We start from the raw sequence: 26608 nt of genomic DNA on the forward strand, positions 1-26608 counted from the left end.
AAACATCCTTAAACTGAAGCCCAAGTTGGCAAGTGAAACCCTTTACCTGCAAGAGCAGAACAAAGCCGGGTCGGGCCCATCCCTGCCGGCACATGGTGAAGTGGCACGCGATGTACCCCATCCCCATTGTGAGGTGCAAATTCTTTGTGACACTGGGAGACACCGCAGAACAAAAATACTATTAGAAATGCTTCAAAAGGAACATTTTTGGGCTGCGATAGAGACTTTTGACATTATTTATTAGGTTCAAAACGGCCTCTGTGAAGCCTGACAATGGTTCTGTGGAAACCAGTACATCTGAGGCCCTTTCTGTTGTTCTGGGCAGGCATTGATTTGAAGATAGGCAGCACTCACCGAACAATTCCCTCGCAGCGGTCAGTGTAAGTGAGCATTCACCCCCGGCCTAGGAGGGGCCTGTGAACAAACCGTATGGAAACGAGGGGGTGGGCGGGAGTGGGGAAGAGGAGCAATCCTTGATTAACCTCTTGGAGAAGAGATGGGTAGGAGTACTGGTGAATCCAGGAAGGGGCGCTCCTGCCAGACTACTGTGGAGGGAGGCGTCTGCCCCGGGCCCGTTTTTCCTCGGGGGAATGAGGATGCTTGGGGAGCATCTTTGGTGCCATGGCAACTGCGCCTATTCGGACTGGATTTCCGGGCGCGCCTGGGAGCCGGCTTTGGGAATCTAGGCTTGCAGGTCGGTGCACCTACTGGGGCTGCTGTCTTCTCCCCCAACTCCAGTTCTGAGGAACTCCAGGAGACTTTGGGCGAAGCAAAGGGGGTCTGGCTTCTCCGGAAGAGGCCAATGGCAGCGCAAGGCCTCAGAATAAGACCTGGAAGACAAAGAAGAGCCGGAGTGGCGCTCAAGTGTGAGGAATTTACCCGCCCCGCTAAAACTTAAAAAAAAAAAAAAGAAAGAAAGAAAAGGAAAAGAAAACTCTCCTGATAACTGGATGTTTCAGAAATCCACGACGTTTGTAACAAGCTGAGAGAAAAAAATTTAATCCCCTGACGTTACGCTCATGTGCTTCCCACATTTCTTTAAGAAAATAAAGTGCTATCCATTCCTTTACTATTGTTTGAAAGAACCTCCTCCCCCTAAAATAATTTTTACAGAATCCTCCTAAAACTTTTAATTTCAAGGAAAACAATTCAAAACTTCCAAAGAGAGGGAAGAATGAGTGACTAAAATAAAGCCTCATATTTGAAATTTGGGGAAAGGCTTTGAATAGAAATTACTCTGGAGTTAGAGATCATGGAAAAACAAACAGTTTTACAGCCCATTTAGACTATGACTGACAATTTAAAATCCAAGAGGCAATTACTTCATGAGTTTTATTAGAAAGCTCAAACCATGTGAAAATTAAAACAGTGTTTTAATCTGATGTTGGCTCTGCACAATACATACATATACACTAATAATAGATTTGATTTTTTCTTTATTTATATATATATATATATATATCACGCATGCATTTGTATGTAGATATATATATATATATATATATATAATCTTAATATATGTCATACATATAAAATCATTTTCAGGGGACTTTCTTGGCAGTCCAATGGTTAAGAGTCCCCACTTCGACTGCAGGGGGCACAGGTTCAATCCCTGGTTGGGGAACTAACATCCTGCATGCCATGTAACAAGGGCAAAAAAAATCATTTTTATGTAAGAAATCCTGTCCATTGACCTATGCAAATTAAAATCTAATTCTTCAGTAGTGTATTAAGATAACTTACATGCTTTAAATTACTTTCTATGAGCTTTTAAAGGACTTTGAATAGCATGCAGATGGCTCAGTTATTTAGAACAACCCAAGACATCACCAGATGGCCAACACCAAATCAGAGTGATTATATTCTTTGCAGCCAAAGATGGAGAAGCTCTAGAAAGTCAGCAAAAACAAGACTGGGGGCTGACGGTGGCTCAGATCATGAACTCCTTATTGCCAAATTCAGACTTAAATTGAAGAAAGCGGGGAAAACCACAAGACCATTCAGGTATGACCTAAATCAAATCCCTTATGATTATACAGTGGAAGTGAGAAATAGATTTAAGGGAATAGATCTGATAGACAGAGTGCCTGATAAACTATGGACAGAGGTTCATGACACTGTACAGGAGACAGGGATCAAGACCATCCCCAAGAAAAAGAAATGCAAAAAAGCAAAATGGCTACGTGAGGAGGCCTTACAAATAGCTGTGAAAAGAAGAGAAGCAAAAAGCAAAGGAGAAAAGGAAAGATATAAGCATCTGAATGCAGAGTTCCAAAGAATAGCAAGGAGAGATAAGAAAGACTTCCTCAGCAATCAGTGCAAAGAAATAGAGGAAAACAATAGACTGGGAAAGACTAGCGAGCACTTCAAGAAAATTAGAGATACCAAGGGAACACTTCATGCAAAGATGGGCTCAATAAAAGACAGAAATGGTATGGACCTAAGAGAAGCAGAAGATAGTAAGAAGAGGTGGCAGGAATATGCAGAAGAACTATACAAAAAAGATCTTCATGACCCAGGTAACCACAATGGTGTGATCACTCACCTAGAGCCAGACATCCTGGAATGTGAAGTCAAGTGGGCCTTAGGAAGCATCACTACGAACAAAGCTAGTGGAGGTGATGGAATTCCAGTTGAGCTATTTCAAATCTTGAAAGATGATGCTGTGAAAGTGCTGCACTCAATATGCCAGCAAATTTGGAAAACTCAGCAGTGGCCAAAGGAATGGAAAAGGTCAGTTTTCATTCCAATCCCAAAGAAAGGCAATGCCAAAGAATGCTCAAACTACCACACAATTGCACTCATCTCACATGCTAGTAAAGTAATGCTCAAAATCTCTAAGCCATGTTTCAGCAATACATGAACCGTGAACTTTCAGATGTTCAAACGGGTTTTAGAAAAGGCAGAGGATCCAAAGAACAAATTGCCAACATCTGCTGAATCATGGAAAAAGCAAGAGAGTTCCAGAAAAACATCTATTTCTGCTTTATTGACTATGCCAAAGCCTTTGACTGTGTAGATCACAATAAACTGTGGACAATTCTGAAAGAGATGGGAATACCAGACCACCTGACCTGCCTCTTGAGATACCTGGATGCAGGTCAAGAAGCAACAGTTAGAACTGGACATGGAACAACAGACTGGTTCCTAATTGGGAAAGGAGTACGTTAAGGCTGTATATTGTCACTGTGCTTATTTAACTTATATGCAGAATACATCATGAGAAATGCTGGGCTGGAGGAAGCACAAGCTGGAATCAAGATTGCTGGGAGAAATATCAATAACCTCAGATACGCAGATGACAGCACCCTATGCCAGAAAGTGAAGAAGAACTAAAGACCCTCTTGATGAAAGTGAAAGAAGAGAGTGAAAAAGTTGGCTTAAACCTCAACATTCAGAAAACTAAAATCATGGCATGTGGTCCCATCACTTCATGGCAAATAGATGGAGAAACAGTGGAAACAGTGTCAGACTTTATTTTTGGGGGCTCCAAAATCACTGCAGTTGGTGATTGCAGCCATGAAATTAAAAGATGCTTACTCCTTGGAAAGAAAGTTATGACCAACCTAGATAGCATATTAAAATGCAGAGACATTACTTTGTCAACAAAGGCCCATCTGGTCAAGGCTATGGTTTTTCCAATAGTTAAGTATGGATATGAGAGTTGGACTATAAAGCAAACTGAGTGTTGAAGAATTGATGCTTTTGAACTGTGGTGTTAGAGGAGACTCTTCAGAGTCTCTTGGACTGCAAGGAGATCCAACCAGTTCATCCTAAAGGAGATCAGTTCTGAGTGTTCATTGGAGGGACTGATGTTGAAGCTGAAACTCCAATACTTTGGCCATCTGATGGGAAGAGCTGACTCATTGGAAAAGACCCTGGTGCTGAGAAAGATTGAGGGCAGGAGGAGAAGGGGACGACAGAGGATGAGATGGTTGAATGGCATCATCGACTCAATGAACATGAGTTTGGGTGAACTTTGGGAGTTGGTGATGGACAGGGAGGCCTGGTGTGCTGTGGCTCATGGGGTCGCAAAGAGTCGGACACGACTGAGTGATTGAACTGAACTGAACTGAAAGGCATCACTGGCAAATTCAAAAGATATGCAGACTTCAAATGCATATTGCATTCCCAACAGTGGGTGTTGAACTGTGTGCGTATGTGCTCAGTCACTTCAGTCATGTCCAACTCTCTGAGACCCCATGGACTGTAGCCCAACAGGCTCCTCTGTCCATGGGATTCTCCAGACAAGAATACCAGAGTGAGTTGCCATTTACTTCTCCAGGGGATCTTATCTACCCAGGGATCAAACACAAGTCTTCTGCATTGGCACTCGGATTCTTTACCACTGAGCCACCTGTGAAGCCTTTGCATTTCTTCAAACTAAGCAAGTATCTGAGGGAAAAATATAATAAAATGTAAACCATCTAGTACATAGTAAGTGCACAATTGTTGCTGTTGTTGTTCAGTTGCTAAGTTGTGTCCAACTCTTTGGACCCCATGAACTGTAACATGCCAGGCTCCTCTGTCCTCCACTCTCTCCCAGAGTTTGATCATATTCATGTCCATTGAGTTGGTAATGTTATCTAACCATACCACCCTCTGCTGTCCCCTTCTTCTCCTGCCTTCAATCTTTCCCAGCATCAGGGTCTTTTCCAATGAGTTGGTTCTTTGCGTCAGATGGCCAAAGTATTGGAGCTTCAGCTTTAGCATAAATCCTTCCAATGAATATTCAGGGTTGATTTCCTTTAGGATTGACTGGTTTGATCTCCTTGCAGTCCAAGGCACTCTGAAGAGTCTTCTCTAGCACCACATTTTGAAAACATCAGTTCTTCAGCGCTCAACTTTCTTTGTGGTGCTCAGTACCCAAGTGCTATTAGTGTCATATTTAGAATCTTAAAATAGGAGTGCTCTGACCTGGAGTCAGAATGGAGGCTCGAATCCTGGCTCCTCCCTCCCTAAAGTAACAGAATCTCTATAAGCCTCTAGTACCTCATCTAAGCCATGGGGAGATAGCAGTTCTTATCTCAGAAGGTACCCATATGGACCATAATTGCAGATGCATATTCAGATTTTATTATATTGCCATATACATAAGGCTCAAAGTGTATTAACTAGCCAGCATCCTCAACATCCCATCATCAAGCCCATCCTCCCAGAAAAGAAGAATCTCTGACTCAGCATCTTTGGTGGAAGTCTCCCAGAACCAACCTTACAATTTACAGCCCAGGAAGGACATTATCCCCTAGTTCAAAGAAGGCTCTCAAAATCTCTCTTTCTTCAATTGGTCAATTCCAAAAAACTGTACAACAAAAAACTGTACAAATATTTGCATTAAAATCAACCCATAAAGTTACCTAAAAAACAGTATGGCCATCATCAAAAAAACCTACAAAGAATAAATGCTAGAGAGAGTGTGGAGAAAAGGGAACCCTCTTGTACTGTTGGAGGAAATATAAATTAATATTTAGCCATTATGGAGAATAGTATGAAAGCTTATCAAAAAAACTAGATATAGAACTACCATACGACCCAAGAGTCCCACTCCTGGGCATATACCCTGAGAAAACCATAATTCAAACCAACACATGCACCCCAATGTTCATTGCAGCACTATTTGCAATATCCAGGACACGGAAGCAATATAAATGTCCATCGACAGATGAATGGATAAAGAAGATGTGGAACATACATACAAGGGAATATTACTCAACCATAAAAAGGAATGAAATTGGGTCATTTGCAGAGATGTAGATCGACCTAGAGTCTGTCACACAGAGGGAAGTAAGTCAGAAAGAGAAAAATAAATGTCTAATGTTAATTCATAAATGTGGAATCTACAAAACTGTATGGATGAACCTATTTGCAGGGCAGGAATAGAGATATAGATGTAAAGAACAAACTTGTGGACACAGTCGGGGGAGGGCAGGGGGGGATGAATCAGGAGATTAGGACTGACATATATACGCTACCATATGTAAAACAGACAGCTAGCGGGAACCTGCTGCATAACACAGCGAGCTCGGCATGGTGCTCCGTGATGACCTAGAGGGATGGGATGCTGGGGAAGTCCAAGAGGGAGGGGATATATGTATACATACAGCTGATTCACTTTGTTGTATAGCAGAAACCAGCACATTATAAAACCATAAAGGAGCTACATAAAATGAGTCTAATCCTTATTCTACATGACATTTTCTAGAATATTTTGAGGTACATGTTGTTTGCTTACATTTCCTCTCCTGCAGTCAGAACACCACCACTATTCTCACAACCACCATTTAGTCAGCCCTGCTGTGTTCAGGGAATTTTATATCAACAACATCTCATCAAGGCAGTGATTGTCAGTTTACAGAAAATACCAGGCTCAAAGAATATTTATGGGACTTGATCACAGCTAAAGAACTGAAACTGGAGACAGCAGAAATTTGAGGTCAAGTCTTTCTGGTTCTGAGCTCAGGTTTCCATGATTTCAAAGCTTATTCTTTCTGGTCCTTCTTCATTCATCCTATTATGCAGTTTTATACTTAATTTTTATACACATTAACTTGTGCTATGAATTTACACCTTCCTTATCTGTGTGTACGTGCATGCTAAGTCACTTCAGTCATGTCTGACTTTTTGTGACCCCATGGACTGTAGCCCGCCAGGCTCCTCTGTCCATGGGATTCTCCAGGCAAAAATACTGGAGTGGGTTGCTGTGCCCTCCTCCAGGGGATCTTCCAGACCCAGGGATCAAACCTTCGTCTCTTATGACTCCTGCATTGGCAAGCAGGTTCTTTATCACTAGTACCACCCCCTTATCTGTAAAGTGGGGATAATAACATTAACTGCCCAAAAGAGTTATATGAGGATTTCATGAAATAATGTGAAATGCTCAACACAGTATCTGGCATGTGGTGAGAGGCTAGGTTGCTGGTGATGATAATTGCCCTCATCACCATTATTAGACAACAACTGAATCATCAAACATGTGTCATTAGCTCACACCTGTTCTCTCCTCCAAGATAATATATGGCAACAAGTGGATTTCCATGAAAACTTGGCAACTACAGTTTTTATAGAATGTTCTAGAACAGTATCTGCCATTGAGTCAAATAATTTTGCTTGTTTCTATTGAAGTTAAAAGCAAAATATGGCCAAAAGATGGAGAAGGCAATGGCACCCCACTCCAGTACTCTTGCCTGGAAAATCCCATGGACAGAGGAGCCTGGTAGGCTGCAGTCCATGGGGTCGATAAGAGTCGGACACGACTGAGTGACTTCACTTTCACTTTTCACTTTCATGCATTGGAGGAGGAAATGGCAACCCACTCCAGTGTTCTTGCCTGGAGAATCCCAGGGACGGGGGAGCCTGATGGGCTGCTGTCTATGGGGTCGCACAGAGTCAGACATGACTGAAGCGACTTAGCAGCATCAGCAGCACGGCCAAATGAAAAGAGGTGAAAAACAGAAACCACGAACTGATAACTCAACCGATGGGACAGAATCTCCCTTAGAACTGCAAGAGGGTAGGTTCTGAAGTCTCATTGGTCCCTGGATGTGTGTCCCTATGGCCTCCAGGTGCATAGGATTTACCAAGTGGGCCTGAATACACGTTTTTGTCATTCACTATTCTAGAAATAAACTACCCCAGGTCCGTTTGGGTGTGCCTCTGGCTCCCATGTTCATGTTTTGCCTGACAGTGAAGATGAGTGGAGTCTCTTCCCACTCACTGGGTGGTGTTGGGGAGGAACTCACTTCTCCAAGGCTTTCTTCTTTGAAAGAAACTATACTGGCAGCAGGAGGCCCAGGGGGTGCCGTACTGGTGAATGTAGAGCAGTCTTCTATATGCCATTGGAGACTGAATCCTTTCTCTAAATACTATAAAAGGTAAACTATTTTGAAGGAATACACTTCGATACCACCTACTAAATTAATGGCAGGAAGGATGAAATCAAGTCATGGATGGATTTTGTTTGTTTCATGTTTCTCTCCTGAGCAAACAAAATGACAAAGAAGCCAAGGATCCAGGTGCCCAAGCAAGAGAAGAAGAGGAGAGAAAACACGTGGACTGGAAGAAAAGACACGGACCATGCTTTTACTGAGGTCAAGCTATGCTGCAGGTGCTGAATGAGAGCCTGGGCACGCAGGTCATTTAGCCTCATAAGAACCTCATCTAACAAATAGAATTATTGGCTCTATTTTTTTCAGGTCAGCAAGCTAGTTTGAAGCTTATGGGTTTAATTGAGTCCCCCAAGAAGATATGTTGAGGTTTTAACCTTCTATATCAGTGAACATACATTATTTGTTAAAAGGGTCTTTGTAGATACAGTCAAATCAGGATGAGGTTGCTGTGTTTTGTGCTAAGTCTCTTCTGTCGTGTCTGACTGCGAATCTATGGACTGTAGCCTGCCAGGCTCCTCTGTCCATGGGATTCTTCAAGCAAGAATACTGGAGTGGGTTGCCATACTCCCCTTCAGGGGTCTTCCCAACTACCCAAGGATCAAACCAGCATCTCCTATGTCTCCTGCATTGCAGACAGATTATCTGCTAAACCATCAGCAAAATCCTGAAGTTGTTAGTGTTAAGGCCTTAGTCCAATGTGACTTGTGTCCTTATAAGAAGAAAAAACAGACACACAGGAAGAATGCCATGTGATGGCAGAGGCAGAGTGGAGTGACGTAGCCACAAGCCAAGGTAACCAAGGACTGCAGCATCCTCCAGAAGCTAAGAGAAAGACATGAAACGGATTCTCCCCTAGAACCTCCAGAGGGGGCCAATCCTGATGACACCTGAATTTCCAATTCTGCCTCCAGAACTGTGAGATAATGATTCTGTTTTAAGTCATCCACTTTGGGGTTTTTGTTATGACAGTCCTGGGAAACTAATATACCCACAAAGGGTCCAACTCACATGTGTTATCTAAGAATAATTATTAACAGCAGCCCTTTTCACTGAAAAAAAAAATTGTTTAGACTTGGAAAATAGGAAAGAATAAAACCTAAGAGGTAAGGAAGTGTGGAGTGGAGAGAGGAATGAACTGGATTTCTTTGGTTCTACTGTGTGGCAGAAACTGTGCCAGGATATGACAACTCCCTTTTGGGAAGAAAAAAAAATTTTTTTTTTTTTAGATTTTATAATGTGGGCCATTTTTAAGTCTTTATTGACTCTGTTACAATATTGATTCTGCTTTATATTTTACTTTTTTTTTTTTTTTGGCCTTGAGACATGTGGGATCTTATTTCCCTGACCAGGGATCAAACCCATGCCCTGGGTTTGATTGGAAGGCGAGATCTTAACCACTGGACCACCAGAGAAGTCTCCCAGGGTGTACCAACTCTTAAAAAGACTTGCATTCCCTGTGCTTAAGGTTCAGTCAAGTGGCAAAGACGTTCACCATGTTAGGTACCAGGACACAGCATTCATAAACCACAGCTTTGTCTTCAGTAGGGAATCAAAAGAAATGCCTCCAGAGGCCCCACAGATAATATTAGAAATGAGAGACGAGGTCAAGGGGAGCACCCTGGGAGTATACTCCATCAGAAGGGGCAGTCACTTCTCAGACCTTCTTTTATTGTCCTGAAGGAATGTGGGCCCAGTGAAGACAGATTTTTCTGGATTTCCAGGAGAAGCAGACATATGTTTTTTATATATGTAAAAGCTTCTGATTTTTAAATGTTGGTAACTCAATTTGGAAAAATGTATGGTTTGGATTCCACATAACACCTGCTTTTTGAATCACCACAGGCCACCAGTGTGCATCTTTGAGCTGCAGCCAGCCCTATGAAAGTCACACCATCATTTACCTCCTCTCATACCATCTTCAACTCAGAACATGATTTGTTAAATACTTGGCTTGGAGCCATGGGGATTTGTTTGCAAGCTCTGTGCCTAAGCGGACTATAGAGTTCTAGAAGTCTCAACTTCCTCCAACACTTTAGGAAGACCCAGCTTTTCATTTTAGTCTTAACTGTCTCATCCTTTTCATCATAAAGCCCAGAATTTGAAATGGTAAACAAATCTATTAGTCTTTCCCAAATGCAGAGAAACTTCTAGAATCTTTGAAAACAATAGCTATGGGACTGTTGATCCCAAAGGAAAATCTACAACCTTGGAACCCACAGCGTTTGATCTGCCCTCTTTCTTTTGTTCAAATATCAAGAACAGAATGGAAGGCCTGAAAGCACTTTAAGCACCCTCACACTCCAGAAGTTATGGGTTGAAAGAGAACTTAAAGGTCATCTGAGGCTGACTCTCACCATCCATCATCACTCACTTCTGTTTAAATACCACCAGGGCCCTCAGTCTCACTACCTCTGCATCAGAGATTTCACTGCTTATCATAAAGGCAAGTAAGTAATTTTGTATTTGCTACATAAAAAGGCACATTTAGATAGATAGATAGAAAGGAAAATAAGCAAGTTTTATATAGGGAATAATTGTCAAAGTCAACTTATATGATGTTGAGACAGCTGGTGACTATGTTTGTTTAGTTCTTCAACCAATATTCATTGAACTCCTATCATATACTAAGGCACCACAACAAAGGCAAAATGTTACCCACATCAACAGAATCCATCATTTTGAGATTCAATTGATCAGCTGATTTTTGGCAAAATGGACTTCAGCACAGAAACTCAGAGCCTCCCAGTTTCACCTACATGAATTTCAGGTTTCCTCTATGATACAACTGCCAGGCTGCCTGAATTGAATAGAACCACCAGTAGTCTGGGCTTCCTTTGTGGCTCAGCTGGTAAAGAATCTGCCCACAATTCGGGAGACCTGGGTTCAATCCCTGGGTTGGGAAAATCCCCTGGAGAAGGGAAAGGCTACCTACTCCAGTGTTGTGGCCTGAAGAATTCCATGGACTATATAGTCCATGGGGTCACAAAGAGTAAGACACAACTGAGCCGCTTTAACTTTCACCAGTTCAGTTCTGTTCAGTCACTCAGTCATGTCTGACTCTTTGTGACCCCATGGACTGCAGCACCCCAGGCTTTCCTGTCCTTCACCAACCCTCAGAGCTTACTCAAACACATGTCCATTGAGTCGATGATGCCATTCAACCATCTCATCCTCTGTTGTCCCCTTTTCTTCCCACCTTTAATCTTTCCCAGCATCAGGGTCTTTTTCAGTTCTTCACATCAGGTGGCCAAAGTATTGGATCTTCATCTTTAGCATTAGTCCTTCCAATGAATATTCAGGGCTGATTTCCTTTAGGATTGATTGGTTTGATCTCTTTGCAGTCCAGGGACTCTCAAGAGTCTTCTCCAACATCACAGTTCAAAAGCACCAATTCTTTGGTGCTCAGCTTTCTTTATGGTCCAACTGTCACATCCATACATGACTATTGGAAAAACCATAGCCTTGACTAGATGGACCTTTGTTGGCAAAGTGATGTCTCTGCTTTTTAATATGCTGTCTAGGTTGGTCATAGCTTTTCTCCCAAGGAGCAAGCGTCTTTTAATTTCATGGCTGCAGTCACCATCTGCAGTGATTTTGGACCCCCAAAAATAAAGTCTCTCACTGTTTCCATTATTTCCACATCTATTTGCCATGAAGTGATGGGACTGGATTCCACGATCTTAGTTTTCTGAATGTTGAGTTTTAAGCCAACTTTTTCACTCTCCTCTTTCACTTTCATCAAGAGGCTCTTTAGTTCTTCTTCACTTTCTGCCATACTTTCTAAGGGTGGTGTCATCTGCATATCTGAGGTTATTGATATTTCTCCTGGCCATCTTGATTCCAGCTTGATTCCAGATTTCCAGGAGAAATCTGGAAATGACCAGTAGTCTGGGCCTTAAACAACCAGAGAGTGTTGATAGAAATGAAATGGCCTTTTGCAATTTCCAATGGCTTTGTCTTTATTTTTTTTCAATTTTTCAAATCTCCCTACCAAGACAGTGGCAGAACTTGAGCCCAAATCCATTGCTCAGGATTGAAATTCCAGTGCTCTTTGTTATGTTATTTGGCTCTTGAGGCTGCTTCAGTATTTCCCAATCTTAGCCATTCATGCACCAATATCTGGCAGGCTCTGAAAAATACAAACACATCGTCCCAGGGTCCCAGTCTTGTAGTCAGTAAGCCCCTTGGGGATTATGATGTGTAGAGCCATCAGTCTCAGTTATCATAAGTGTCAGGTACTGTTACAAACTGCACACATCCCAAACATTCATGAACAAGCTAGAGCCATGACCTCAGGGATGTCTCTCTCCTCCAAGCATTATCTTTGTGAACAGTCCTCATGACAGATACCAGAAGTATCTGCTACTTTACAGCTTAGATATTCCTTATGCTATTTGCTTTCACACCAGTAATCTTGCACTTGATTCAGACCACAACTCTTCAGTTTATTCACTCAGGAGGAACCTGAGGTTGAAGAGTAACCATCTGTCTATACCATGAATCAAGCACCAGAGAAGCTGGGGTTGGGACACAGGTCTTAGATTTTGAAGGAGTTTGTTTTTTTCCTACTGCCCCATCAATGCCAGTGGTGCAAGAAGAAACATGACTACCGTAAACTGGGCTTGATGAAGTGGTGAGTCGCTCAGTTGTGTCCAGCACTTTGTGACCCCATGGACTGTAGCCTGCCAGGCTCCTCTGTCCATGGGATTTCATAGGCAACGATACTGGAGTGGGTTGCCATGTCTTTTTCCAAGGGATCTTCCTGACCCAGGGATCAAACCTGTGTCTCCTGTATTGTCAGGTTGATTCTTTACCACAGAGCCACCAGGAAAGTGGCTTAATGAAGGGAGGGATACATATGTCCATGGCAACAGCTTGCAAATAGTGAGCACTGATCACTTTTCTGGACATGCTTTTGCCAACAGTTGATGCAAGCAGCATGACTTCTGTGCAGAAGAAGGCAGGGCACCTTAGGCTAAGTACCCTGCCTGAGGACTGCTGACTGAAATCAGGTCCCACGAAAGCCCACAGTCTAACCCAAACCTCTCCCCACGCTCACTCACTGATGCAAAGACCCTACTTTTCTCAACTACTTGTTTTTGGGTGTTTTTCATCTTAAGAAATTCTTCCTGACATTCAAGTTTAGCAGGTTCTTTCAATGTGTAGGCAACTCTGCCTCTTAAGCTGTAGCACAGGTGTTCCATCTGTTGCTATTTCTCTTGAAATAATATTGTGGCAGACAGGAGATTTCAAGGCAAATAAGATAAACCTCAGAGCTGAGTGCTATTTTTTCACAGAAACAATTCATCTTTTTCTTGAGCTGCGAAATAGCTCACGATACATCATGAAAAATGCAGATTTATTCATTTTCTATTCATTGGGAAAAAACAATTGTGGTAGCCCCCTGCATGCTGCGCCCCTCTGGGCTGCCACAGAGCAGGGTGATGTACTCCTCACACCTGCTGCTGGCATTTCCCCCTCAACACAGAACTTCTAAGTGTTTGCATCCCTGACCTATTCTTTTGCTCTCTTGGGCTTCTAACTCCAGCATGTTATGAATAGACTAGAGGCACTTGTCCTAGAAGGAGAAATAAAAATCCAGGGGAAATTCATTCCCAAAGCTCATCTTGCCCTGAACTGTATGCATAAATAGGGGTTTTGTGTGTTAGTCACTCAGTTGTGTCCAATTCTTTGAGACCCCATGGACTGTAACCCACCAGGCTCCTCTGTCCTTGGGATTCTCCAGGCAAAAAGACTGGAGTGGGTTGCCATTTTCTTCTCCAGGGGATCTTCCCAACCCAGGGTTCAAACCCAGGTCTTGCACATTGCAGGCAGATTCTTCACCATCTGAGCCACCTGGGAAGCTCAAAATAGAGGCTAAATAATTTATTTCGTCTCCTGCATGAAAGTGTGTTAGTTGCTCAGTTATGTCTGACTCTTAGTGACCCCAGGGACTGTAGCCCTCCAGGCTCCTCTGTCCATGGAATTCTCCAGGCAAGAATACTGGAGTGGATTGCCATCCCCTCCTCTAGGGAATCTTCCCAACCAAGGGATGGAACCCAGGTCTCCTGCATTGCAAGCAGATTCTTTATCATCTGAGTCACCAGGGAAACCCATCTCCTATACAACTAACATCAAACCTAAACCTTAACTAGGTCTTCATTTAATATTAGAAACTCTAATGACACATGCTTTTAAAGTATTCTTAGACCACATAGTAGATTTGAATGAAGTCTGCCACCTCAATATCACCACTTCCCCTAGGGGTGGATGGGAGGAGGCTGAAGGCATCAAGCCCTGACCTGACCATTGTAGCACCTAGAGGCCAAGTGCACAAGCTCTGAGCCCAGACTTCTTGGATCAAATCTGGTTCACCTCTTCCGGGCTATGCTGCGTAAGTCAACCTGCTTAAGTGCCCTGTGCCTCAGTTTTCCCATTCACAAAATGGCAGTAATGGTCATAACTACCACTTAGGGTTGAGGTGCAGATTTTAAAGTAGTTAATAAACAAGAGTTTAGAGCCCTATGTGACACATAGGAGGTACTCAGTAAGCCTTAGATGCTATTATTATTGTTGCTGTTGTTGGAAAATGTTCTTCCTTTCCTTCTGTAGCTCCTAAATGGACTCTTTCAGCAATAAGAACTCAAGTGGAAAATAATACCTTTTCATTCAACCAGAGTTTATCTCATTTTATTCATTCTGTCCACCTTATCCCCCTCCATCGTCCCTCTCTTCAGACTTGCCTGGGTGCAACAAGGTAAGTCTTTCCTCGAGGATTAGTCCATGTTGCTCAGTTCACCATAATCATTCATTCTGACTCTAGTGTCATATCCTCTACTAAGAAGCTTCCATTTTGGGCACCAGCACCCCTCTGTGCATCAATTTTTTAAGAGTTCCAGGACTGTGTCTCACTCTACAGGGAAATTACAGATGTCTGCCAGGGATGCGGGAGGATGAAATGACCACAAGAGGGGCAGGCAGTTGTCCTAGCTGAGGGACTCTAAGTAAGAGGATGCCTTCCCTGCCTTCTGGGGGAGGGATGTGCCTTCTCCTGATGTCACTCAACCACCTCTCTTCCTCTAGTAAAAGGACGCAAGGGATCAGAGTCCTCAGGTAAAAGGATACTGGAAGGTCACCCAGGTGCATCCAGATACACTTCCCCTTCTCCCATGACACCATCCACCTTATGCAGTTGCATTTGAATCATAGAGTCTTCAGACAAGGGACACAGATGCATGTCCAAATATTTTGATTTTAAATTTTTTAAACATGAGGTATAATTTGAGAGCCACTACATTTGGTTTCTGGTGGATCCATTGAATAACTGTCTGAAGGCCTTGATTTCTTCAGTGATGGAAGAATTAAAATGACCTTTAAAGTATCTTCTAGCCCTAATAATTGTGTGAGTCTCTGAGGTTATTTTTCATTGCATGAAACATCTTTTATTTAACTACTTTATTTTTGGAAACATTATGTTACCATATAAAATTGCTGTTTTGTAGGATAAAAATTGTTATATGTATGGAATTTCACATTTTATAACTTAATATCATGGTTATAAGAGTATAGGTGACATATGCTGCTGTTTAGTTGTTAAATTGTGTCCAACTCTTTGTGACCCCAAGGACTATAGCCCACCAGGCTCCTCTGACCATAGGATTTCCCAGGCAAGAATACTGGAGTGGGTTGCCATTTCCTTCTCCAGGGGATCTTTCCAATCCAGGGATCAATCCATGTCTCCTGCTTAGCAAATGGATTCTCTACCAGTGAGCCACCTAGGAAGCCCATAGATGACATATACATATTGTTTAAAGGAAACAAATAGCCACTGCTACTGCTGCTAAGTCACTTCAGTCGTGTCCAACTCTGTGCGACCCCATAGATGGCAGCCCACCAGGCTCCCCCTTCCCTGGGATTCTCTAGGCAAGAACACTGCAATGGGTTGCCATTTCCTTCTCCAATGCATGAAAGTGAAAAGTGAAAGTGAAGTCACTCAGTTGTGTCTGACTCTTAGCGACCCCATGGACTGCAGCCTACCAGGCTCCTCTGTCCATGGGATTTTCCAGGCAAGAGTACTGGAGTGGGGTGCCATTGCCTTCTCCAACAAATAGCCACAGACCAACTCAATTTCATTATACAAATACCTACAAATTATTCATCCATTCCCTTACTGATGAGTATATGCATGAAATTTCTTTTTGTTTTGTTCTTAATATTACAAAAAAAGGTTGCTATAAACATTTTCATACATGTCCTCTGTTGTATGTACTCTAGTTTCTCTAGGAGTAGAATGGCCAAGTCCTAGGGTATCCATGTCTTCAATATTACAGTTTTCCAAAGTGGTTTTACCAACTCCTACCAGCAGTGTATAAGTCTTCCCATTATTCCACATACTTGTCAACACTTGCTGTTACTTTGTTGTGTTTTTCAACGTGTGCCATTCTGGAGGGTATAAAACAAGACTGCATAGTGATTTTAATTTTTTCATTTTCCTAATAGCATCTCTCCTCCCACCACATCTTTAATCTGAATTGCTTACAAGCAATGTGATTGTGGGTTGAGTTTCCACCCCTTTCCTTTCTCCTGCCTCTGGTATTCTAACCAGCTGGTACATAGTGGCATAGCCCTGGAGGACACAGTGGGGAGCACATGGATAATCCACAAAGTCAATAATTTGCCTCTAAATAAATAACCAGGAATTGACCCTTGGGGATTGTACTCATGCAATTCAACGGCCATGACCCAGTGTAATATTTCATGTCTTGCTAAAACTCTGGCCAAGCACTGTTTTGCATGCAACCAAGTACTTGGACATTTCTTTCATCTGAATGATGAGCTATTTCAACCACAGCTTGCTTGAGACACAAAGGGCTTCTGCTACCTGTCTGCCTATATGTAACACTCCAGATGGCACCCCAGCCTTCTTACATGAAATGGTTTTTAAGTTGCTCACCCTTTCCCCCATGAGAATGTGCAGTTTCTCAGTGACCCTTTTAAAATGAGATACTAAGACTGGAAAACATTTTAAATCACACCATTCAAGGGCACATATTCAGGAAAGAAACCCTTTATTGTATTTATTCTATAAGAAAAAATGCAAAAGTGTTTTCCCCTCAAGCCAGAGAATGCAATGGGAACGATGATCTTTCTTAAATGATGCTGATGAATAACATTAAGAAGGGTGGGAAGAAAAAGTCACACATAGAATCAGAAACAATTGAAAAAGGAATCCAGGCTACCCCCAACCCTGGCCTTTGTTGAAGGGATCACCAGAGATGTATGTAGATATTATTTTGAAATTTAGAGCTTCAACTTGTATGAACATGAATGCCCATGCTGAGTTTTTGCATGCCTCTGTGAAACAGCAAAAAGAACCCAACAGACCCTATTCTTGCATTAAAGCAACACACTGTGGAAAGCCTGAAAATAAACCATCTATGCTTGATTAATTAGGTTTGTAAGTATTGTTTCAGAACCAAACAATATTTCTAAAGATTTCAATAGTTCAAAGATTGCCCTATGGCCGTCTGGCCAATACATCTTCTAACACACGCAGTTTACAAGCATTTTTCTTCCCAATATGTTGTCTTTGGTTGGTGCGACATTGTTTGAAGGCAGGGCTATTTGGGTCATAGTGGTTTTCTCCCCTGCACAGCAGTGGTGCTGAGCACAGCACTTCGACCATACATCTTCCATGTCATTTCCATCAAAGGCACATGATACTTCCTAGTGACCAATCAGGAGTAGTCCAGCATCCTAACAGAGGGCATATTGGCAAACCAAGCTTTCTTAATGACAGCCATTGTTTGAGGCCAACAAAAGGAAGGTCCTGAATATTAACATGTGGCCTTGTGTAAAGGTCACTGGTGTGGCACATCCATCATATTTCACAACCGAGAAAGAGAACCTTATAAACTGTCAGAAACTACTGTTGTCCAAATAAATGTATTAGTCTGACAGCTGACACCAACGAGGCAATGATCTTGAGTGATGATCTCCTCTCTTAACAAATCTCCTTTCACTTCTTTGAAGCAGCAGACATTATGGCGAGAGATTGTGTTTAAGGAATATACCTCCAGGCCACAGGGGGTTAGAATAATCAGGCAACCCAATTAAAATATTAATTTAATAACATGTAATCACTAGACCAACTGGCATCTCCTTCTTAAAGGCATAACTTTCCACACTGAGAAGAGAAATCACATAGTTTAACAGCTAGAGTCTTGAATGGTCTTCTTAATAGTGAAGACCAACAAGTTCATGAAAATTCTGTCAGTAAGGTTTAATACAACTGGCACAAAAGAACTCAAAGGTCTGGGACTGAGGACAACACTGCGTCTTGGTTAAAACCTACATAAAGTACGACAGCAGAATTGAATAAAACTAGATGGTAGCACATGCATTTAATACTAAATCTAAGAGCAGGTTTAGTAACCATTATGAAATAATGAAGCTCCAATACTTTGGCGACCTGATGCAAAGAGCTGACTCATTGGAAAAGACTCTGATGCTGGGAGAGATGGAAGGAAGGGAGAGAAGGGGACAACAGAGGATGAGATGCTTTCATGGCATCATTGACTCAATGGACATGAGTTTGAGAAAACTCTGGGAGACAGTGAAGGACAGGGAAGCCTGGCATGCTGCAGTCCATGGGGTCGAAAAGAGTCGGACACAACTGAGTGACTAAACAACAGCAAAGTAGCAAGCTTTCTTACTTGATGGCCTTGATCAGAAACTGTTCTATGTTCAATACTAGAAATATGGTGTTCTGCTTATTAAACATCGTTTTAAAGTAAAAGTTGAAAATTATTTAAGAAGCTGAAAGAATATAATCAAGAGAATGATTAGTGAATAAGTGTATATCTCAGCTCCCTCACTCTGACCTTACTATCACAGTCATGCGAGGAGTCAGGGAGGGAATAAAAGAGGGAAAGAAAGAAAAGAGAGAATTCTGTTTAGTTCTTTGGATGCATCATACTCTCATACTCTTTCCTGACATTTAGACAGTTTCTTGCTATCTGGTGTTTTTCCACAGCCCCTGTTCCTCTGACTAGTTTCTACTCCCTCCATAGTTTTTCACAATTCCCGATCTGCTCAGATCCTTCTGCTGTATGTTGTCATCATTCTTCAGATTTGCTTTATCATAACACTCAACACTTGAAAATGCATATTGAATCAACTTGTCTTCAAAATTACTCCAAACTTCATAAGAGAGATGGGATATGTCAATTTCACCCTCATAAGGTGCTCCACAAACTTTTGTACATAAGTAGTAACTTTCAATAACAAAACTGGAACAAAGTCTGAATTTATCATCTCTTGACTTATAACAAGTTTCTGTTAAATAAAAGAAATTTTTGTGCACATGAAGGAAGGATTCAGCATTGGAGCAATTCACATTTATTGTACTATAGAGAAGACACTCGGAGAAGGCAATGGCACCCCACTCCAGTACTCTTGCCTGGAAAATCCCATGGACAGAGGAGCCTGGTGGGCTGCAGTCCATGGGGTCGCACAGAGTCGGACACGACTGAAGCGACTTAGCAGCAGCAGCAGCAGAGAAGACACTGAGCAACTACAAAGAAGCCTCACCAATTCATATTCCATTATTTCACAACAAAGCATAACCAGATAAGGGATAGGAGAAAGTCAGCTTAAACCATCTTTGTAAAGGGTGTTTGCTAGGCAAAGTACTTATATACATAATATACCAGTGACAACACTCAGCTACATGTTTTGGCATTAAGGTCTTCTTTCCCCCTTTGTATGTCAATTCCACTTAGAATGTCCTACATGTAGAATGCTGTCCACCTGGGACAGTGTATTAGCCTTCAAGGCCCAGGATATGTACTACTGTTTTGATGAAGCTTCCCTCTGCTGCTCATGTTCACAGCCCTCTCCCTGAATTCTGAATGGCTCTAGTTCTTCCTGTATTCCCAATGGACATGAACCACACTGTAATTGAAAGTCTTAGATAAGTGTGCATTTTTTTAACAAAAAAATATAAATTATTTGAGGGAAGAATCTGTATAGTTATACTTTTCTGAATTCAACACCCTGCCTACCATGTTGCACTCTGTGAGTGAATATTTTCAAAATAAATGCAGTAACTTATAAGGACAAGCATTTAAGTATGTAAGGAAATTCTAAAGAAATCTCTGTTGGCAATGTTTTGTTTACATATAATCATATTTTAGTCTGTCCATTCAGACATACACTCAGGACAATGATTCTATGGCTATAAGTGGTTTGAATGAGTCTTGTGATTATTAGATTTCACTACAATGACAAAGTCACTCAAGATGGTACCCTACTTCCTTTCCATAGTTGATGGGTCCAGGTTCATGCAATTGATGCAAGCTTGGACAATGAGACTGTTTCAATGGGTTTTTGTTCTTAGGACCTAAGAGACCATATTTCAGTTCCTTTCCAGAGGGGATGCTGTGACATGTGAGATGAAAATTATTGGAGGCCATGTTTTCAGCTTTCATTGAAGAAGCTGCTCTGAGAAAATAAAGGTGACATGCAGAGAGAATGAGAGGCACAAGATGGAGGGTCTTAAAGCTCATATTCCCTGGTTCAGACCTTCCTTGAGGCCTGATTCACCCCAAATTCCATTTAATTTAGATGTATAAGACACCTCTCTTTCTGACCAACACAATTCTGATTGATCTCCATGTCTATTTCAAATAGTTTTACTAAAACTAGTCACTATTATTATATCACATTAACTGAAACTGTGCTTCTTTATAAGTTTAAACTGATCTCTCCATCACAGATGTCTAAATTCATAAGAATGCTATTAGCTTCATCTGCTGTTTCTCTTAAATAAACGGGATACTTATAAAAAAGTTACTTAGAGGAGTTATGAAGAATTTTGATCCTCATAAATATAGTAACATTTATTACCACCTCTTAATGAATTCAAAAGACAGGAACAATAATGACAAGGCTGCCAGTAACAATAATAATTGCTCATTTTCTACTGGAAATATTGCATTTATGTATCATGAAAAAATGAAATATTGCTCAGTTCCACTCTATCTGTTGCACTCTACAGATAATGAAGAAGTAGATCTAGTGAAATTAAGAGGCTTGTCCCAAACTCTTCCAAACTCTTCATCAGCAGAAGCAATCCTCTAGGTTTGACTTAAAGTACTTAGCACAATGGTTAGCACCCAATAGGTATACATATCCATGAGTTCTCTTCCATCTCTTTTTCCCCCAAAGTCCGGTCTTTTCTTGCCACATCAATCCCAAATACTATAGGGATTCGTAAAGCTGAATTCCACAATCTTCATTTCTGACTTAGGGCAGCCACTAAGCCTTTTGCCTCTGTCTCCCATTAGAAAGAAAGACAGAAATAGTTATTATGTTCATCCAACAAAAAGGAAATTAATGGTTGATTAGATGCCTGTTCAACACACTGAGGATAAAAACCAGTCTTCATGGTGAATTATTGAATTAGGGGCCAACTTACAGTAAGGCTGTGTCTACACAAAGCCAAACATCCAGTCAACTCGGCCAAAAAAAAAAAAAAAAATACAGTTTAGCACCAGGAAAAATTAAATTAGTTGATCAGGACTGTGCAGACAACATAAAATGAAGAAACAAAGGTCAGTACAATAGCATGGTTAAAGCGCTGGCAGAGATTACAGACTTAAAAAGGATAATAAGTAAGAGGAAGATTTTTGATGCTCACTGTCAGAAATATAGAGGTGCTATTGAATATATGAAAAAGATTTATTAATTTTGTGTGGGGTTCTATACTTCTCTCTTTTTCCTCTTGATTACATTTCATTTTCAAAATTCAAGCTGAAGATGCAAATCAAGAAAAAAACAAAGCCGGTATCCAGAGATCTGAGTTCCATCCCAACTCAGGATATTAAAAAGGAGCACTCTCTTTTGCTAAGTCTGTCATATGACAGACTCTGATGTGATCATTCTATGTGGCCTGGTAGATCAAATATTATCTTTATTTTCTACAGGGCAAAAAAAATATTGAAATGTATACTGTCTATGGAGAATTCTAAATAACAAACCTTATTTGATGTTCACATCAATTTCCCCAAATCATTTTTAATACTATGGCAAAAACTAGAAAATCCTCTGTTGACTCTTTGAATAATGGTCATTGACTAGCATTAACGGTGTATGTCAATTGTGCTTTTAGGGGATGTCATTTTAATGCCCTGTATCATTTTTAGATTGATGTTTCAATTATAAACCCTGCAATATTACTATGCTGTAATATTTAGAGTCCATAAGCTCTCAATAAACTCTAAAGTTGCATGAAGTTTTCATAACTATTGACTCATAACTATTTCATAACTGTTGACTTTTAAGTAAGAAAGGATGAGAAATGATGATGACTTATGAGTAATGTATCACTTCATTAAGAGTGAAATACAATTAATTAAAATTGCAGATCTTAATTAATAACTTATTAGTTTAACTCTCCCCCTAACCCTAAAAGAATTAGTCCCAGGAGTTAGACAAAGGAAGCCTTCTTCAAGACAAAGTGGAAAGTACAGTTTTGTGAACTGAGTCCTGAACCCCAGGAATGAACATTTGCAGCTGCACCATGGACTGTTTTCTGTTACCTTAAATACCGCTGGGCCATATGGAGCGTTTCTGAGGACCTTCTATTTTAAAATGTTCTGTTCATATTTTATGCTTTTCCATATGTCTCATCCTTACTTCAGAGTTTCTATTCATTTCCATGAAAATAAGACCTTTGTTTTCCAAGAGTTCATTTTCCTCTCTCTCCTCATCTCTATTATGGCCACAAACCTCTACTCGGGTTAGTTCAGCCACTCTAGGACCAGCCAATTGTGACAAGTTGAATAGAGAATTATTTGGAAGAAAAACAGCAGCCACAAATGATCCGCGGTGCCGCGGTGCCCCTGTTTTCTTGCTTCTTCCAACCAACCCAGTGCGGAGGATAATAAACCTGACGGTGTTGAACTGCTTCAAAAGGAAGAAAATGCCTACAGAAATCATCGCTGTACCCCTGAAGGAGGTGCCGAAGGAAGGTATCATTTGGTGAATAGAAAATTAACCAAAACGTGCTTTCTGAAAAAGGGAGCTCCCTGTAGTTTGGGGTTGACTTGGAGCAATTATCCAAACAAAACAGTTGGCGCCTGTGTTGGCGACAGAACTGTGTTTGCATAAAGTAGAGCGAGATGACAAATATGCATGAAAATTAAATTTAGGCCTCGGGGACTCCTTTCGGGGCCATAGAAGAGCTGATTACATGTTCACAGCTGGAACTGGTGTTGGCAGGCGGGCCTCATTCACGGGCAGAGTGTGGGGACTCCCTTTCTGAGCACCAACTCTGGCAAAGCCAGAACAGCAGCGTTAACAGGATCTGATGTTTATAGACCCTGAGCCCCGTGGCCCCAAGCTTCACCACCCAACTGGAGTTGTCTCCACTGAAAGATCATTGCGTGGCTCAGTGTGTGTGTGTCCACTGGTGCACAGGTCCTCCTCCCTCACAGCCCTGTCAGGCTCTCATCCCCGCAGACTGCCTTTTGCAACGTTTCCCTTTAGAAACTAGCAAATCCAGCCAGGAGAAGAGCCAGCACTCTGGGCGGCAGGGAAACTGGTTCTTATAAGATCACCCTTGAAGGTCACAGCATGATGCTTAAGTTATCTTGGAACAAGGCCCTTCGGTACTTAAATGACCAAAAGTGTGTGTTTCAGCACCTTTTGGCAATGCTTCTCTTGGCTTCTGTGGTGGAACATTCCAAAAATGGCCCTACTTCTCCACCTTTCCTTTGGAATACAACTCTGTGCCATCACAAAAGAGTGTGTCTCCCTACTCCTGGACTTGTGACTTGTTGGGTCTAATTAAGTGGGGCAAAGGTGATAGGGAAGACTTCTTATGACAATAGGAAGTGTACAGGATGAGCAGAAATTAGTGAGATGAATAAGGAGAAGTGGGCAATATTGTCCTAAGGAAAGAAAGAGGGTGCTGTGCTGAGTCATCATAGTATCTAACATTTATTGGGCATTTATTATTATTGTGATGTGCCAGGAACTGTTCCAGGCATTTTGTGTGTACTTACTAATTTAATTTCTCACAACAACCTGATTAAGTAGGTAAAATTATTATCCTCATCTTTTTTAATTAAGAAAACAAGGCCCCGGGTAGTTAAGAGTCTTGACTGCTGCTGCTGCTAAGTTGCTTCAGTCGTGTCCGACTCTGTGCGACCCCATAGACAGCAGCCCACTAGGCTCCCCCATCCCTGGGATTCTCCAGGCAAGAACATTGGAGGGGGTTGCCATTGCTTTCTCCAATGCATAAAAGTGAAAAGTGAAAGTGAAGTTGCTCAGTCGTTTCCGACTCTTAGCGACTCCATGGACTTCAGCCTACCAGGCTCCTCTGTCCATGGGATTTTCCAGGCAAGAGTACTGGAGTGGGGTGCCATTGCCTTCTCTGAGAGTCTTGGCTAGTATCCCACAGATACTAATTGGCACGGCTGGCCAAGGCCATTGGGTGTCAGAGCTCATATTCTTCCACTGATTTGCTATGGAGCTCTAGAGAGGACTGGGAAAAAGTAAGACAAGAGCAGGTTGCCAAAGGCAGGAACCAAGACCCTGCAATAAGGTCAACATCAGGGTCCAATGTCCAACTTTGTGCTCCTCAGTCTATTCTCCATGGAGCCACCAGAGGCGTCTTTAAAGGCTAAATCAGATTAAATTAAATATTCTTTGTTCAAACTCTTCCAATGACTTCCTCCTGCACTTACGGAAAGATTAAAACCTCTTAGATCCCCTGGAGAAGGAAATGGCAACCCACTCCAGTATTCTTGCCTGGGACATCTCATGGACAAAGGAGGCTGGCAGGCTATAGTTAATGAGGTTGCAAAAGAATCGAGCATGACTGAGCAACTAAACAATAACAAATCATGGTCACAAGATCTGACGTGGTCTACTTCCTTCTTACTTCCATACCCACCTACCACCTTACCACACTCCACTCTAGCCTCCACTCTTTAGCTCCACTCTAGCCTCTTGACCTGCCTGAGATTATTCCCTCCTAGATCCCATGCCTTTGCTCTCACCTCCACTTAGAATGTTATTTCCCCTGGACATTGGCATTGGCTCAACCTCTTGCCTCCTTCAGACTCTGCAGAAATCTCACCTCCTCTGAGAGGCCTTCTTTGATCACATTATCTAAAATATCACCTCTCAAATCTCAGTACTTTTTCCTTATCTGTACTTGGAGAAATATGACATGAAGAAAATGACATAGGACTTATCTCTGCCTGAAGTGATATAATAATCTATTTGTTTGTTCACTTGCTTACTGCCTGGCTCTCCTACTGCAGTGTCCATTCCGTAAGGCAGGGTCCTATGTACTCTTGTTCACTACCTAGACCTGTGTCTGGTATATAAAAAGCACTCAATATGTTTCACAAAATACTCCAGAGCCTTGATGCTGCTTAAGATTGCTTTACTTTTGAGCATTTCAAAAATGTGGAACATTATTTAAGAAGAGCACGCCTGAGAAAGACAAGTAGGAGTGTGAGAAATAAAGCGGTCATTCTCAAGCTTCAGTGAACAAGTGTATATCTTTTGAATCAGGACCTTCAGGGTGGAGAGCACCCAGGTGATTCTGGCCCAGCTTTTCTGTGGTCAGGGTTGTCAGATTTAACAGACAAAACTCCAGGGTGCCTAGGTAGGCCTGAATTTCAGATAAACAAAAATGTATTGCATGGGACATGCTCATACCACTAAAAATGATCTGAAGGATAAACTGAGTGTCCTATATCCTATCTGAAAACACTGCAGACCACACTTAGAGAAAAACCTTGTACTAATAGGAAAAGGAGTATGTCAAGGCTGTATATTGTCACCCTGCTTATTTAACTTATATCCAGAGTACATCATGAGAAACCCTGGGCTGGATGAAGCACAAGCTGGAATCAAGATTGCTGGGAAAAATATCAATAACCTCAGATATGCAGATGACACCAACCTTATGGCAGAAAGTGAAGAAGAACTAAAGAGCCTCCTGATGAAGGTGAAAGAGGGGAGTGAAAAAGCTGGCTTAAAGCTCAACATTCAGAAAACTAAGATCATGGCATCTGGTCCCATCACTTCATGGCAAATAGATGGAGAAACAGTGGAAACAGTGACAGACTTTATTTTTCCGGGCTTCAGAATCACTGCAGATGGTGACTGTAGCCATGAAATTAAAAGACACTTACTCCTTGGAAGGAAAGTTATGACCAACCTAAACAGCATATTAAAAAGCAGAGACATTACTTTGTCAACAAAGATCTGTCTAGTCAAGGCTATGGTTTTTCCAGTGGTCATGTATGGATGTGAAAGTCGGACCATAAAGAAAGTTGAGTGCTGAAGAATTGATGCTTTTGAACTGTGGTGTTGGAGAAGACTCTTGAGAGTCCCTTGGACTGCAAGGAGATCCAATCAGTCCATCCTAAAGGAAATCAGTCCTGAATATTCAATGGAAGGACGGGTGTTGAAGCTGAAACTCCAATACTTTGGCTATCTGATGTGAAGAGCTGACTCATTTGAAAAGACCCTGATGCTGGGAAAGATTGAAGGTGGGAAGAGAAGGGGATGACAAAGGATGAGATGGTTGGATGGCATCACAGATTCAATAGACATGAGTTTGAGTAAATTCTAGGAGTTGGTGATGAACAGGGAGGCCTGGCGTGCTGCAGTCCATGGGGTCACAAAGAATCGGA

At 41.7% G+C, this 26608-nt stretch overlaps 1 protein-coding gene across 1 annotated transcript; it reads right to left on the reverse strand.

Annotated features, from left to right (window-relative positions):
• Positions 1–327: 327 nt before the first annotated feature.
• On the reverse strand, positions 328–22889 carry C5H12orf42 (chromosome 5 C12orf42 homolog). Its single transcript, XM_070788770.1, is given in 5 exon segments — positions 328–453; positions 455–571; positions 573–683; positions 685–893; positions 22622–22889. Coding segments are annotated over 5 exon segments (783 nt in total). The 3' UTR covers positions 328–375.
• Positions 22890–26608: the final 3719 nt, after the last annotated feature.

Source organism: Bos indicus, chromosome 5, assembly GCF_029378745.1.
Source record: "Bos indicus isolate NIAB-ARS_2022 breed Sahiwal x Tharparkar chromosome 5, NIAB-ARS_B.indTharparkar_mat_pri_1.0, whole genome shotgun sequence".
Lineage (NCBI taxonomy): Eukaryota > Metazoa > Chordata > Mammalia > Artiodactyla > Bovidae > Bos > Bos indicus.